The 16,312-nt window shown below is 48.4% G+C and overlaps 1 protein-coding gene across 3 annotated transcripts in view; it reads right to left on the reverse strand.

Moving 5' to 3' along the window:
- Positions 1 to 16,312, reverse strand: part of klhl12 (kelch-like family member 12) — a 120,165-nt gene that overhangs the window by 81,887 nt on the left and 21,966 nt on the right. For 2 of the 3 annotated variants that reach the window (XM_072480649.1, XM_072480651.1), the window contains 2 exons: positions 2,857 to 3,010; positions 434 to 651 (listed from right to left, as the gene is read on the reverse strand). In XM_072480649.1, coding sequence (XP_072336750.1) covers positions 434 to 651; positions 2,857 to 3,010 — 372 coding nt within the window. Of the gene's footprint in view, positions 1 to 433; positions 652 to 2,856; positions 3,011 to 4,322; positions 4,513 to 16,312 lie in introns of all 3 variants that reach the window. The other variant, XM_072480650.1, reaches the window with a different exon arrangement.

Genomic DNA, 16,312 nt, shown 5'->3' on the forward strand with positions numbered 1-16,312 from the left:
CACTCACCAGTTAAGTTCTAGGATCCTATTCCAAAGGAGTTGCGTGGTTCATTAAACAAAATTCTACTCATCACATCCCACTCTCTTTGAGCTCCAACATCAAGCTTGGCACTAGTTTCACATTAACTCTTTTATTCTCTCCACCCTCACTGGCATAGTGCATTATCAGGTACGACCCGTGACCTAGGTTTCTCAATGATATGAAATATGCATCCCATGAACAGCCAAATGAATCCGGGGAAGTTATTTTCAACACCTTGTGCATAATTATTGCATCACATCAGTACTCATTATCCCCCAAGCATTTTACAAGAGACAGAATCTCCTAAAATAGGTAATGTCTTCAATTTTAAGTTTAACTTTCCTCTCATCCAACACAAGTTGTTTGAGGTAACAAACGGCTTTTGTATATCCTCCATGGCCGAAGCCTCACCTGAATCTCATCACACCGAATGAGCTTCTCCACTTCTCCTTTGTTCAGCAGCATGAATTCCTCGTGTTGGACAACTTCTGGAAAATTCTTCTGACTGAAAATTTCGGCCGCTTGCATCAGGTCCACACAGCTGTGGGTCTCCGCAAATTCCTGGATTCCCAAACAGTTGGATGGGTCTAACTGACTCTCCAAGAATTCACAGCAAGCCTGCTTCACACCTAGAGAAAAAAATACACTGAAATGGTCATTTATTTAATGCTGCAAGTACGTCATCAGCAGCAGGTAAATGATAGCTTCTGAAGTGAAATAAAGACCAAGGTTTTAGCCACGGTTCAGTAGGAGCACTCTCGACTCAAGAATCAGGAGGTTGTGGGTACAAACACCTTTCCAGAGACATGAGGCCATCGCCCAATGCAGTACTGAGGGAGTGCTGCGCAGTCAGTGATGCTATTTATCAGAACAAAAATGAACTGAGGTCTTGTCCATCTTTATTATTTAAAAAAAAAAAAATTTAGAGTACCCAAGGGGGAGGGGCTGCCATTCGGTAGGGCAGGGACTCACTTTAGATACCTGGGATGCAGGTTGCTCAGGATTTTTTTTGGGGGGGGGGTGCTCCATAGGTACAACATTTCAAGTTTGGTGGGGAGGGTGAAAACTGATCTGGCAAGGTGGGATGGTCTCCCTCTGTCATTGGCGGTCGGGTACAGGCGGTTAAAATGACAAGTTGCCACGATTTCTGTTTATTTTCCAATGCCTCCCGATTTTCCTGCCAAAAGCATTTTTTAGAGAGATTGAAGGAATGATTACCTCGTTCATTAGGGGAGGGAAGATAGCCAGAGTTAGAAAGGTGCTGCTACAGAGGGGAAGGCAGGCAGTGGGTTTGGGTCTTCCGAACCTGATATATTATTACTGGGCGGCGAATGTGGAGAACGTGGGGAGCTGGGTCAGAGGGGTTGATTCCCAGTGGGTCAGAATAGAGGAGAGTTTGTGTAGAGGTCGGGATTGAAGGCGCTAACAACAGCGCCGCTCCCGATGGCCCCGGGGAAATACTCAGGGAGTCCGGTAATAATAGCTTCATTGAGAATTTGGAGGCAGTTTCGCCAACACTTCGCGTTGGGGGCACGGTCAAGGGCAATGCCGATTCGGGGGAACCACAGATTTGAGCCAGGGAAGGGAGACGGAAATTTTCGGAGATGGGAGGAGAAGGGGATGAAGACACAAAAAGATTTGTTTCTTGGGGGTTGGTTTGCAGGATTGAAGTAGCTGGGAGCGATTTATGGGTTAGAGCAGGGGGAAATACATGTTTAGATACATGCAGATTTGAGATTTTGCCAGGAAGGAGGTACACAACTTCCCGGTGGAGCCGGCCTCCACATTGCTGGAGGAGGTGCTGACGACAGGGGGACTGGAGAAGGGGGTAGTGTCGGCGGTTTACAGGGCTTTGTTTTGGAAGAGAAGGCACCGCTGAAAGGGATCAAGGCAAAGTGGGAGGAAGAGGTGGGAGAGTGTATGAAGGAGGGGTTCTGGTGTGAGGTGCTCCGGAGAGTGAACGCCTGCACCTCGTGTGCGAGGTTGGGGCTGATACAGCTGAAGGTGGCCTTTGCCTCATTGATCGCCCGAAGATGGGTCCTGTTTGGATGGAGAGCAACCTCTCCACCCTGTGCCCTGGCATGGCGGGGGAACCTGTTGAAATTCTTAGCTCTTGAGAACGATAAGTTTGAACTGAGGGGAAGGATGAAGGGGTTCTACAATTCATGGGCGTTATTCATTATGCACTTTCAAGGATTGGATAACATCGAGCATTGGGGGGGGGTTGGGAGGGTTGGGACTGTATGTGTTAATGGTGACTATGGACTATGGGTGATTCCTGATTCCTTTTTGTTATTTGTTTATGTTAACATGTGGGCTGCTGTTTGGGGGTTTGGCGGGAGGATGGGATTGTTGTTGTTGATATGGGAATTGACATTATATTCATTACTGCTTATTGTTCATTGAAGGTGGGTGTAAATTTGGGAGAAAATGTGAAAAAGGAGAATAAAAATATTTATTTTTAAAAACTGGTGATTACATACTCATTGCTATTTATAGAACCTTGCTGCAGGCAAATTGGTCATCATGTCTCATAACCTTGTGATTACAGTAGCTAGACTTCAAAAGAATTTCATTGGCTGCACTTTGGGATGTCCTGGGCAAAATGTAAATGCACGTTCTTTCTGTATTTAAGAGAAAAGCTACCTCTTGCACTCCACAAGTAGTAGTGCAGGAGCAGCAATATAAATGACTGCCATCTCCAGAACTTCACAGGTCTGAATGAACTAATTATTTAACTTGTGCAGCACAGCAATACAGTTTTAAATGAGGTGCTTTTCACAACACTTAGCCTAGGCTGTTCATACAGCAGTAAAACTGAGGCGAGAACGCACCTTTCAGCTGGAGGAGGCAGGCTGCAGGAAGCAATTCCTGAACATTTTCCACAGTGACATGGACCGTTTCTGTATATACAAAATCCAATAGGATCTCCATGGTGGAAGAAGTCAGACCCTGGATATCAATGTCAGGTTTCCCTTTCTCCGAAAGCTGCAAGCAAAAACACAAGTGGCTCAATCATTATCCAGGAACAAATTCAAACCGTTTCTACTCTCACAGGCATCAGACTGTATTTATAAAGTCACCACCACCCAGCCCCCATCCCCCAGCAACACACTCCCACACAGACCCTCATCTCCCAGCTAGACCCCACCACCCAGACCCCATTCTGCAGCAAAACTCCCCCCACACAGACACACAACCCACAGCAACACACTCACACAGACCCCCATCCCCCAGCAACACATTCCCACAGACCCCCAGCAACACTCCCACACAGACCCATTCCCCAGCAGCACACTCCCACACAGACCCCCATCCCCAGCAACACACTCCCACACAGACCTCCAGCTCCCAGCTAGACTCCCACCCAGACCCCCATCCTGCAGCTACACCCCCACCCAGACCCCATTCTGCAGCTACACCCCCACCCAGACCCCCATCTCCCAGCTACACCCCCCCACCCAGACCCCATCCTGCAGCGACACCCCTCCCACCCAGACTCCCATCCTGCAGCTACACCCCCACCCAGACCCCATCCTGCAGCTACACCCCTGACCCAGACCCCCATCTCCCAGCTACACCCCCCCACCCAGACCCCCATCCTGCAGCTACACCCCCGATCCAGATCCCCATCCTGCAGCTACACCCCCGACCCAGACCCCCATCCTGCAGCGACACCCCCCACCCAGACCCCCATCCTGCAGCTACACCCCCGACCCAGACCCCCATCCTGCAGCGACACCCCCCACCCAGACCCCCATCCTGCAGCTACACCCCCCACCCAGACCCCCATCCTGCAGCTACACCCCCGACCCAGACCCCATCCTGCAGCGACACCCCCCCCCCACCCAGACCCCCATCCTGCAGCTACACCCCCCACCCAGACCCCCATCCTGCAGCTACACCCCCCCACCACCCCCCAGCTATACTTCCTCCACCCAGACTCCCATCCTGCAGCGACACACTCCCACACAGACCCCCATCCCGCAGCTACATACCCCCACCCAGACCCCATCCTGCAGCGACACCCCTTCCACCCAGACCCCCATCTTGCAGCCACACACTCCCACCTAGACCCAGGGGTACCGCCCTGTCATTCCCAGTACAAGCATGAAGATATTACAAACTTCAAAGCTATATGTTTAAAATGGAAACCAAAAGCTGTAGCATATCATATGACTTCATAGATTATCATAGAATTTACAGTGCAGACTTGGTGGTATTCAGCTCCAGAATGTCCTGAATTTCAAACAAATACGTAATTCAAATCCAAACAATCACAGCTACTTGTGAAACTCACAAATCGCCTTTTTTTTAAAGGATGGATCATCAAGAGAAAGGGGCTTGGACAACTGAGACATTGAAACTCAATGAGTCCGTGAGAAACATGAAATGGATCTCATCGACCTTTCAGCGATGGCTCCTCATCTCAAACACAAAGACTCTGGCTGTCTGAAACTTTCAGGATGTTTTAGTAGTCACAGAGGAGTCTGGAAAGGAGTTAAAACAAATGGTTTATTACTAAAGTAAAGTATATAAAGTAACAGTCCCAGTTGGGACTACTCTACAGCTCACCTTCTACTGAGCCAGCTTTTAATGTCGAGAGCTTTTTTAAAAATAGATATTTTATTCCAAACATATTTAACATAATAACACAACCTTAACATTCAACAGAGTATACAGTTCGTACATTTTTCCCCAATTACTCCCCCCCACCTCCCCCCCCCCCCGACAAACAGCTCTTCAGAAAAGTCATGAACGGCCTCCACCATAGCTCAAAGCTCACCTCCGACCCCCTCAGGGCAAATTTGATTTTCTTCAACCTGAGTCCATGTCTCCTAACCCCCAGCGGCGTAGCTGACCTCCAATTCCAAAAGTATTCTTCGCTGGGCAATCAGAGAGGTGAAGGCTATGACATCGACCCCCTTCCCCTCCAGCACCCCAAAGATTGCCATCATAGGGTCCGGTTTCATCTCAACTCCGACAATCCTCAATGAGTTACCGAACACAACCTCCCAAAACTTCTCCAACTGCTCACGCCCCGAGAACATATAGGCGTGGCTCGTCGGCCCCCTCCCACACCTTTTGCACCATCCGCTACCTCCAGAAAGAAAATACTCATCCGGGCCCGAGTCATGTGGACCCTGTGCACCACCTTAAATTGTAAAAGACTCATTCTTGCACAGGACGAGGTTGAGTTCACTCGGCACATTACTTTCCACCAAGTTCTCCCTCTCCAACTCTTCCTCCCACTTCTGCTTGTTCCTTTTCACTAAGGCTGTGCCCTGCTTACATTCTCCCCGTGTCTGTGTGGGTGTCACCCTCACAACCCAAAGATGTGCAGGGTAGGTGGATTGGTCACGCTAAATTGCCCCCTAATTGGAAAAAAAAGATTGGATACTTTTTTAAAAATAAGGCCGTGCCCTGCTCTGCCAACCACCCATATATATCCCCAATTCTACCATCTTCCCCCCCCCTCCCCATCTGGGAGCAACATTTTCTCCAAATGTGTGCACTCTGGCACCTGAGGGAACATAGGCAGCTTGTTGCGTGCAAAGTCCTGCACCCGCCAATATGTAAACTCACTCCCTCTTAGTAGCTCGAATCTTTCCTGCAGCTCCTCTAGCCCAGCAAACTTGCCCCCTGCAAACATATCCCTGACCCGCTCTAATCCCTCCTCCCTCCATCTCCTATACATCCCATCCTTCCCCCCCGCGTAAACCTGTGATTCCCACAGTGGAGTCATCACCGACATGTGACCCAGTTTAAAGTGCCTCCTCAGCTGGTTCCAAATGTTTATAGATGACTCCACCACCTAACTCCTCGTACACTTCCTCGGAGCGAACTACAGTGGGGCCGTCACCAGGCTCGCACCCTTGTAAGACTCCTCCTCTAACCTGACCCAATACACCTCTCGCTGCCTGGGGAAAGTGGGCAGCATAATCAAAGACCCCTCCCACCCGACTTACTCACTCTTCCAACTTCTTCCATTGGGCAGCAGATACAAAAGACTGAGAACACACACAAACAGATTCAAAAACAGCTTCTTCCCCGCTGTTACCAGATTCCTAAACGATCCTCTTATGGACTGACCTGATTAATACAACACTCGTGTAAGCTTCACCTGATGCCGGTGTCTATGCATTTACATTGTGTACCTTGTGTTGCCCTATTATGTATTTTCTTTTTATTTTATTTTATTTTCATGTACTAAATGATCTGCTCGCAGAAAAATAATGTTCACTGTACCTCGGTTCATGTGACAATGAACAAATACAACAAATCAAATCCAATCCCTCCCAACACCATCTCTCCTTCTCCACATTCACTGCCCAATAATAATGCAACAAATCCGGGATCGCCAGCCCTCTTCTCACCTCTGCCTTTGCAACAGAGCCCCCTTCACCCTCGGCACCTTCACTGCCCGCACAAATTCCCAGATTAACGCATCAACCCTCAGAAAAAAGGCCCTGGGCAGAAAAATCGGGAGGGGCTGAAACACAAACAGGAATCTTGGCAGTATGTTCATCTTCACCACCTGAACCTTCCCTGCCAATGTCAGGTGCAGCGCATCCCACCTTTTAAGGTCTCCCTTAACCTCCTCCACCAACCCTGGCAAGTTCCACCTATGCATCTTGGCCCACTCATGCGTTACCTGAATCCCCAGGTACCAGAACTGCTCCCTTGCTACCTTAAATGGCAGCACCCCCAGGTTCGCCCCTCCACCCCACTGCATTCACCGGGAACCTCTCTAGTAAGCCGATGATTCTGGAACAGCAACAGGTCATCGGCATACAACAACACCCGGTGCTCCCTAGTCTCCTCTCTTTTTAAAAAAAATAAATTTAGAGTACCCAATTCATCTGTTCCAATTAAGGGGCAATTTAGCGTGTCCAATCCACCTACCTTGCACATCTTTTTGGGTTGTGGGGGCGAAACCCACGCAAACACGGGGAAAATGTGCAAACTCCACACGGACAGTGACCCAGAGCCGGGATCAAACCTGGGACCTCGGCGCCGTGAGACTGCAGTGCTAACCCACTGCGCCACCGTGCTGCCCTGGTCCCCTCTCAATCTCCCATCACTCAGCCGAGGCCTGAAGTGCCATCGGCAAGAGCTCAATCGGCAACTCGAACAATAATGTTCTCCTGCCTCGTACCCCTGTTCAGCCCCAAATCCCCGGGTTTGTCTCATTCGTTTGCACACGTGCCATGGGGGCGCATACAGCAACCAAACTCCCTCAGGATTTCAAACAAATACCTCCACTCCATCTGGTCAAAGGCCATCTCTGCGACCCTTCACACAATCACCTCTGGCACTCACACCTCCGACGGGGTGATAATTAAGTTTAACAACCTAATATTACCAGAGAGCTGCCTCCCATTCTGATCCTCCGAAGTCACCTTTGACACATTCCCCTCCAACCTTCTCGCCAATACCTTTGCCAGGACTTTCGCATCGTATTCAGAAGCGAGGTGGGCCTATAGAACCCGCATTCCAATGGATTGTTCTCCTTTTTCGGCATCAACAAAAACGATAACCCCCCCCCCTTTTCCACTGCTTCGTTAAACAGGCCCAAAAGGTGGGGGGCCAACTCCGTTGTGAACTGTTTATAAAATTCCACCGGGAAGCCATCTGGCCCCGGCATCCCTCGTTGCTGCCTGTCGCCGCAGCTGGTAGGTCAGCATGTGGCTCACCTTCTCACCATACTCACTGCACCCTCCGCAGCTGACCACCGCTCTTCTCGTCATCAACCGATCAAACTGCCCCTGCAACTTTCCTTCTATCAACAACTCCTTTGTGGGGCCACAGAGTACCTCCTATTCACCTCAACTGTCTCGGAGTACTCCCTCTCTCCTGGGTGCCCAAACCTCCACGGATGCACCATCCCCAACCTCCCCATAAACCCTCCCAGTTCTCATGCCATTCTCGACCTCCCCACTGACTTAGGGCTCAGCCTATCTACCCTTGGCTCCAATACATAATTAAAATCCACACCCCCATAATCAGCTGCTGAGAGTCCAAATCCAGGATCGCCCCTAATAGCTTCTTCATGAATCCAGTATCGTCCCAATTAGGTGCACACACATTCACCAATACCACCAGAGTCCCCACTAGCAACCCATTAACTGTCACAAATTCCCCCATCCACCTCCTCACCCCCGCTCATCCCGGGTCCTGCATAAACTCTGTTTCTTGTATGGCTCAACTTCCGAGTCAAACACCGAATGGAACATTTGCCCCACCCGCCCCTTCCTCACCTTGCCTGATCTTTCACCCAGTGGTGCGTCTCCTGCAGGAAAATCACCTCTGCTCTCAAACCTTTTATGTGCGCAAACACCCGGGACCGCTTAACCAGCCTATTAAGCCCACAGACATTCCATGTCACGATTCTCACGGGAGGCTTCCACCTGCCCTCCCCCCTGGAGTCCGCCATCATCACCCTTAGGCTCCACCCCCCACTCTGAATTGGGCCAACCCAAGACGCCGCGCCCATGACCAAACTCACCCTCCATAACCGCTACATCACCCTAAAATGGCCCCATACAGAGCAGTCTCCTGCCACCCCAACCCACAACACCTCATGCACTGCACAGAGCATAACCAACAAAGTGCAATACAATTAAATACTATACCAACACTCTCCCTCTGAATAAAGCAGCAATTTAACTTCAACACAAAATATACAACAAAATACAAAAAATAGGGGTGTGCAACCACCCCCATAAACCTTTCCCAATCGGCAAACAGAAACAGATATTAAAATTCAATAGAGACAGAATATTCATTAAGAAAGTCATTCACCTCCATCAGGTCCCAAAGTAATATTCTCGGTCCTCGAAGGTGACCCAAAGTCTGGCCGGGTACAGCATCCCAAACCAAATCTGGCATTGCCTTGGTCTTGTTGAACCCCACCCGTCTCTTGACCAGCTCCACACCAATGTCCTGATAAATCCGAATCCGGTTTCCTTCCCAGTTGCAATCCCTCTGCACCTTGGTCATTTCAGAATCTTTTTCTTGTCTTGGAAACTGTGCATATGCACAATCACCGCACGTGACGACTCTCCCGCTCTTGGCCTTTGCGCCTCAGGGACCTATGGGCCCGATCCACCTCCGGGGCCTTGTACAGCACCTTCTCCTCCACCAACTCGCCAGCATCCTCATGACATGGCCAGTTACACTTTGCCCTCCACTCCCTCTGGTAGGCCCTCAATCCTCAGATTTTGTTGCCTGGACCTGTTTTCCTGGACCTCCACCTTTGCTCGCAGCATCTTACACACATCCCCCAGGGTCACCATCTCCACATCTAGCGTCACAATCCAATCACTCTGGTCAGGCATCACCTTCTCAACCTCGTGGATCGTCACTCCCCTGTACCTCCAGGCTCTTCTCCGCCCGTTCCAAAAGTCCCACAAAGTGGTGCCACTGCCCCCCCAATTGCCTTTGATCAGTCACTCTGCATTTCTTTATGCTGCTGCTGAAATTCGTCCTGAATGAAGCTCGTCAACTGCTCCATTGGGGGCTTTCCAGTCGACGACGACCCTCCCCCCCTCAATCATTATTGCAATTGATACTGCACCACGAGTCTCCTCCAACACCTTCGCCAGGGCTCTCACTGTCATCTGTTGAGTTTGGTAACCCGTATACATGCCCATCCGGGGAGAACTAATCCCCCTCCGCTCTCCGCACAACGTTTGCACAGAAATTCCCCAAAGTTCGGGCAGAAGGGACCAAAACCAATGCCTTAAAGCAAAAGTCCCCTTAAATGTCCAGAGTTAACTGTACCGTTGATGGGCCTCCACCTCTCAGTACGGGAACTCGTACCACACAAGACTCATGGGGAGATTAATCGGATCATTCCCCTAGGTCTTGTGGGGGTTATAACAGTGTGAAAAGCCATAGTACAGGATATTTGCCTATCCAACACACCACCTTACATAGAAATGGACTTTGACTTGTCACATGGCCAAGCAGCCATGTTTGTTACCTGCATTTCAAATATAAGTGGGAGCTGTTTTGAATCAGATACCAATCAGAAACACCATCTAAGCCTTCAAAACAGCTGCAAGACAACTTTGCAGCCAAGGTAATATACATCTAGGCCTTGCAATTGGGAGAAGGACACTCCCCTAACATGTTCCAATTTCAATTTCACTTAAGAGCTCATCTGACAGGTGAACTCCAAGAAGCTTTACTGAGAATCCTTGGCTTTTATAAGAGCTCCACTCCAGCTAAAAAATCAATTAATCTAAGAAACTACAGGCCTGCTATTCTAAGAAGCTGCAGGTCTGCTACAAGAGAGATGCTAATTCCAGGTAGTAATCATATTATTTATTCTTCCATCTGTATCCAATCTTTGTGTGTGTGAGATAGCATGTGTGAGACATTGCGTTTAAACCTCCGGGGCAAGTGTGTCATAAAAGAATGGGGGAGGAATAATGATAGGGGATTCTATTGTAAGGGGAGCAGATAAACATTTCTGTGGTTGCAGCTGTGACATCAAGGTGGTATATTGCCTCCCTGGTGCCAGGGTCAAGGATGCCACTGAGCGGTTGTGGGATAGAACAGCCAGAGGTTGTGCTCCATATTTAACACAGGTAAAAAGGATGAGATCCTGCAAGCAGAATATAGGGAGCGTGTAACTAAATTAAAAAGCAGGACTTCAAAGCAGAAATCTCAGGATTACTCCCAGTGCCACGTGCTAGCGAGAGAAAGAATAGAATAGCCCAGATGAATGCACGGCTGGAGAGATAGTGTAGGAGGGAGGGATATAGATTCCTCAAGTATTGGGATCGATTGTGGGTAAGATGGGACCTGTACAAGCTGGACTGATTGCATCCCAGCTGCACCAGAACCAATATCCTCACAGAGGTATTCACTAGCACATTGGGGGAGGGTTTAAACTAGAGTGGCAGGAAGATGAAAACGCAAGAGAGGGAAATGAAAGATAGAAAAGTAAAAAGCAAACAAGTGATAGACAGAGGAAACAAGGGCTAGCAGCAAAAAGGGCCACGGTACAAAATGGATGTATAAAAATGTTTAAAAAACCAGTCTAAGGGCGATGTATCTGAATGCATGGAGCATTTGCAATAAGGTAGACAAATTAACAGAACAAATAAATGTAAATGGGTACAATATGATTGAGATTACGGAGACATGGCTGCAAGGTGACGACAGCTGGGAACTGAATGTTCAAGGATATTCAATACTTCGGAAGGACAGGCAAAAAGAAAAAGGATAGTAAAGGATGAAATCAGTGCAATAGCGAAAAATAATATTGGCTCAGAAAATCAAGATGCAGAATCAATCTGGGTGGAGCTAAGAAGTAACAATGAGAGGAAACATTAGAGGGAGTTGTCTATAGGCCTCCAAACAGTAGTGGTAATTCCTGGAGTGCATACAAGATATTTTTTAGACCAGTATGTTGAGGACACAGCTAGGGAACAGGTTATCCTAGATTTGGTATTGTACAATGAGAAAGGGTTAATTAATAATCTTGTTCTGTGGGGTCCTTTCGGGAAGAGTAACAATAACATGATAGAATTTTTCATTAGGATAGAAAGTGAAGTAGTCCAATCTGAAACTAGGGTCCTAAATCTAAATAAAGGAAACTACAAAGGTACGAGGGGGTGAGTTACCTATGATAGATGGGGAATTTCATTAAAATAAATGATGGTGGATAGATAATAGCTAATATTTAAAGAACAAATGTATACAGTGCAACAGTTATATATTCCTTTCTGGTGCAAAAACATTAAAGGAAAAGCAGCCCAACCATGGCTAACAAAATAAATTAAGGATAATATTAAATCCAAAGAGAAATCATATAAAGTTGTTAGAAAAAGTAACAAGCCTGAGGATTGGGAGCAATTCAGAAATCAGCAGAGGAGGACCAAGAGATTGATTAAGAGTGCAGAAACAGTATGAGAGTAAATTGCAAGTAACATAAAAGCAGAGTATAAAATCTTCTAAAAGTATATAAAAAGAAAACAATTAGTGAAGGCAAATGTAGGTCCTTTACATTCGGAAGTGGGAGAATTGATAATGGAGAACAAGGAAATGGCAGAGCAATTAAACAGCTACTTTGGTTGTGTCTTCACAGAAGAAGACACAAATAACTTTCCAGGAAGATTAAGGAAGCAAGGGTCTAGTGAGAAGGAGGACTTGAAGGAAATTTGTATTAGTAAAACAATTGTTCTGGAGAAATGAATGGGACTGAAAGCTGACCAATCCCCATGGCCTGATAATGTACATCCTAGGGTACTAAAGGACGTGGCCATGGAAATAGTGGATGCGTTGGTTGTCATCTTCCAAAGTTCTAAAACAGCCACAGCAGATTGGAGGGTGCCAAATGTAACTTTAAAAAAAGCTGTTTTAAGGTGTACTAAAATGTCAGCGGGGGAGGGGAGGGGGATTCTTCTTTTTTTCTTTCTTCTCTTTACGGGGGGGGGTGGGGTGGTGCTGAGGGCTCAGCAGGAAAAGTGAGGGAAGTAGGTAGGTCTGGGTAAAATGGGTGTTGGATATGCTATTATATTAGAATCATAGAAAAGTCATAGCACAGAAAGAGGCCATTCAGCCCATCTTGTCCATGCCAGCCTGAGGACACCCAGGTCCCCTTTCTAATCCCACCTTCCTGCACCCGGTCCATAGCCCTGAAGCATAGAATCATTGGAAATACTGTTGATGGTTGGTTGTGGTTCTTTGTGTTTTTTGTTCTGTGGACACTTAAATATACCTCCAATAAAATATTTTATAAAATAACTGGGGGGAGGGAAAAAACAGAATTACAGACCAATTAGCCTAACATCAGGAGTAGGGAAAATCCTAGAGTCTATTATAAAAGATGTGATAACAGGATACTTAGAAAATATCAATGGGATGAGACAAAGTCAACATGGATTTTTGAAAAGGAAATCATGTTTGACAAACCTGTGTTTGAAGACGTAACTAGTAGAATAGATTAGGGAGAACCGGTGAATGTGATGCATTTGTATTTTCAGAAAGCTTTTGATAAAGTCTCACATAAGAAGTTAGTGTGCAGCATTAAAGTGGGGATTGGGGGTAATATCTTGGCATAGATTGAGAATTGGTTAGCACGCAGGAAACAGAGTAGGAATAAATGAGTTTTTTTCAGAGTGGAAGACGGTGTCTAATGGGTTACCACAGGGAAATGTGCTTAGACCCCGACTATTCACAATATACATCATCGATTTGGATGAGGGAATCAAATGTAATATTTCTAACTATTGTGGGAATGTGAGTGGTGAGGAGGATGTTAAGAAGTTTCAAGCGATTGAGACAAGTTGAGTGAGTGGGCAAATACATGGCAGATCTGTATAACGTGGGTAAACGTGAAGTTATCCACTTTGGACAAAGAAACATAATGGCAGAGTATTATTTAAATGGTAATAGATTAGGAAATATTGACGCACTAAGGGACCTGAATGTCCTAGTATACCAGTCTCTAAAAGCAAGCATGCAAGTACAGCAAACAGTTAGAGAGCAAATAGTATGTTGGCCTTCATTGCGAGAGAAACTGAGTACAGGAGCAAGGATGTCTTACTGCAGCTGCATAGGGCCTTGGTGAGACCACACCTGGAGTTTTGTGTGCAGTTTTTAACTCCTTATCTAAGAAAGAATATACTTGCCATAGAGCGAGTGCAGCAAAGGTTCACCAGACTGATTCCTGGGATGGCAGGATTGTCGTATGAGGTGTCGACTAGGCCTAAATTCACTGAAATCTAGAAGAATAAGATATAACATTCTGACTGGCTGGACAGACTGGATATAGGGATGTTGTTTCCTCCGGCTGGAGGGTCTGGAACAAGGGGTCGCAGTCTTAGGATACGGGTCTGCCATTTAGGACTCAGATGAGGAGAAATTCCTTCACTCAGAGGGTGGTGAACCTGTGGCAATCTCTACCACAGAAGGCTGTGGAGGCCAAGACGCTAAATATATTTAAGAAGGAAATAGATTTCTAGACAGTAAAGCAGGGTTTTTCAAATGGGCGGATGTTGGGAGGGTGGCAGTGATCTCTATTGGCATTCCCACAGCGTTTCCGATGGCGGGAGAAGGGCCCAACAGCTACAACCGGCATTTGTATTGAGAATGGTAGCCATTCCCAGCTTTTAAATGAGAACAAAAGGAGACCGTGTGCAGTTTTCGAGTCATAAGAAACAACAGTGTGCAGGTCACGCCCCCTGCACGTACACTTGATATCAAGTGCCCTGTGTGTACGTGCTTTTGACACAAAATCACGGATGTGAGCTTCTTCCATTTATTAGCTGTTGGCAAGCAAGGCAAGAGGATTGTGAAGATGGATCATTTTGTTACATGTAAGAGACGGCCAGAGATACATGTAGACAGTGTAACTAATGGCCAGGATCTCACATCTGCTGAATCTGCTGGACAGAGCTGCTCAGAAGTGTCCAGGGCAGGACAGAGCAGTGCTCGTATTAGCTCTGTACAGAGCTCCAATGTCTCCAGCGAACAGCCTGCAAAGAAGAAATTTAACTCAGGAACAAAGCAGTATAATGATGATTTCTTGAGGTATGGTTTCGTTAATTGTGCCAATGCAAATAAAGATGCAAAGCCCATGTGTGTTATAGGCAGGGAAGTATTGGCGAATGAGAGAAGTTTCAGATTTTGAAAGAGAACTGGTGGGTGAAAAATTCCTTTTGAGGTTACGACCCCAGAATCAGTTAACTTACAGCTGACTCCAAATGAAAAGGCTAAACTGTTGTACCTGACGTGTGAAAGCATATTTAAATCATGCCAATAGTCCATGAGGCTGTCAACATTCTGGAGTAGCATCTCCCAGGAGTATCCAGTGCTGAGTAAAATTAACATTTTGTTGCTATTGCCCTTCATGATAACCGACATGTGGACTTCCGGTTGCGGCTATGCAGAGCTAAGTCGCACGTTCGGCAGCTCCCGCTAGAAATGGATTTTTGGGCTCTTTTTAGAGCCTGTAACGGCGTTTGCTCAACGTTTCCCGGTGTGGAAAGGAGATAGCAACATTCCCCAATAGTGTATGGCTTGGACCAGGAGTGGGGCGATCAAAAAAGTGGCAGTGAAGCAAACGAAGGTGCGAGGGAGGAAGACCAAGATGGCGGCGGGTGGAGACCAGGCAGCGTGGATGCAGTGGGCGCAGGAGCAGCAGGAGTTTCTTCAGCGCTGCTTTAGGGAGCTGAAAGCGGATCTGCTGGAGCCGATGAAGGCGTCAATCGATAAGCTGCTGGAGACCCAGACAGCCCAAGGGGCGGCGATCCGGGAGGTCCGGCAAAAGGTCTCTGAGAACGAAGATGAGATCCTAGGCCTAGCGGTGAAGGTGGAGGCGCACGAGGCGCTCCATAAAAAATGGCAGGAGAGGTTCGAGGAGATGGAGAACCGGTCGAGGCGGAGGAATCTGCGGATCCTGGGCCTCCCGGAGGGATTGGAGGGGTCGGACGTGGGGGCCTACGTGGTCACCATGCTGAATTCGCTGATGGGAGCGGGGTCCTTCCAGGGGCCCCTGGAGCTGGAGGGGGCCCACAGAGTGCTGGCGAGGAGACCCAAGCCCAACGAGCCGCCGCGGGCGGTGCTGGTGCGGTTCCACCGGTTTGCTGATCAGGAGTGCGTGCTAAGGTGGGCCAAGAAGGAGCGGAGCAGCAGGTGGGAGAACGCGGAGGTCCGGATCTACCAAGTTTGGAGCGCGGAGGTGGCGAAGAAGAGGGCCGGGTACAATCGGGCGAAGGCGGTGCTGCACAGGAGGGGGGTGAAGTTCGGCATGCTGCAGCCGGCGCGTCTGTGGGTCACCTATAAGGACCAACATCATTATTTTGAGTCCCCGGAGGCGTGGGCCTTTGTCCAGGCCGAAAAATTGGACTCGGACTGAGGGTCAGGGGCGGGGGTCCACGGTGAAGGGATGGTTGGGGATTGTTGTGTTGTATTTTGAGGGGGGGTTCTTTGTTCATGGTTGGTTCTTTGTTTTTTGGGGGTTGGTTGGGCACTGTTTTGGTTGAGTTCACCGGGTGGGCCCGTGGAGGGGGGCTTGGGGAGTTGATGGCCAGCAGGGGGGATGGGGCCCCGCGGGGGGGGGGGGGGGGCCTGAGTTGGGGGCAAGGGGACCGGGCCTGAAAAGGGAGCTGCGCCAGAGGAGGCGGGCCGGGCGAGTGGAAAGCGCGGGCTTTTTCCCGCGCTAAGGGCTGAAAGGGGCAGGGCCGGAGCTGGGAAGCGCGGGCTTTTTACCAAGCTGGGAGTGGAAGGGGGAGGGGGAGGACCTGACCCCTGATCCGGCAGATAACCTGG

This window comes from Scyliorhinus torazame, chromosome 17 (genome assembly GCF_047496885.1).
Source record: "Scyliorhinus torazame isolate Kashiwa2021f chromosome 17, sScyTor2.1, whole genome shotgun sequence".
NCBI lineage: Eukaryota > Metazoa > Chordata > Chondrichthyes > Carcharhiniformes > Scyliorhinidae > Scyliorhinus > Scyliorhinus torazame.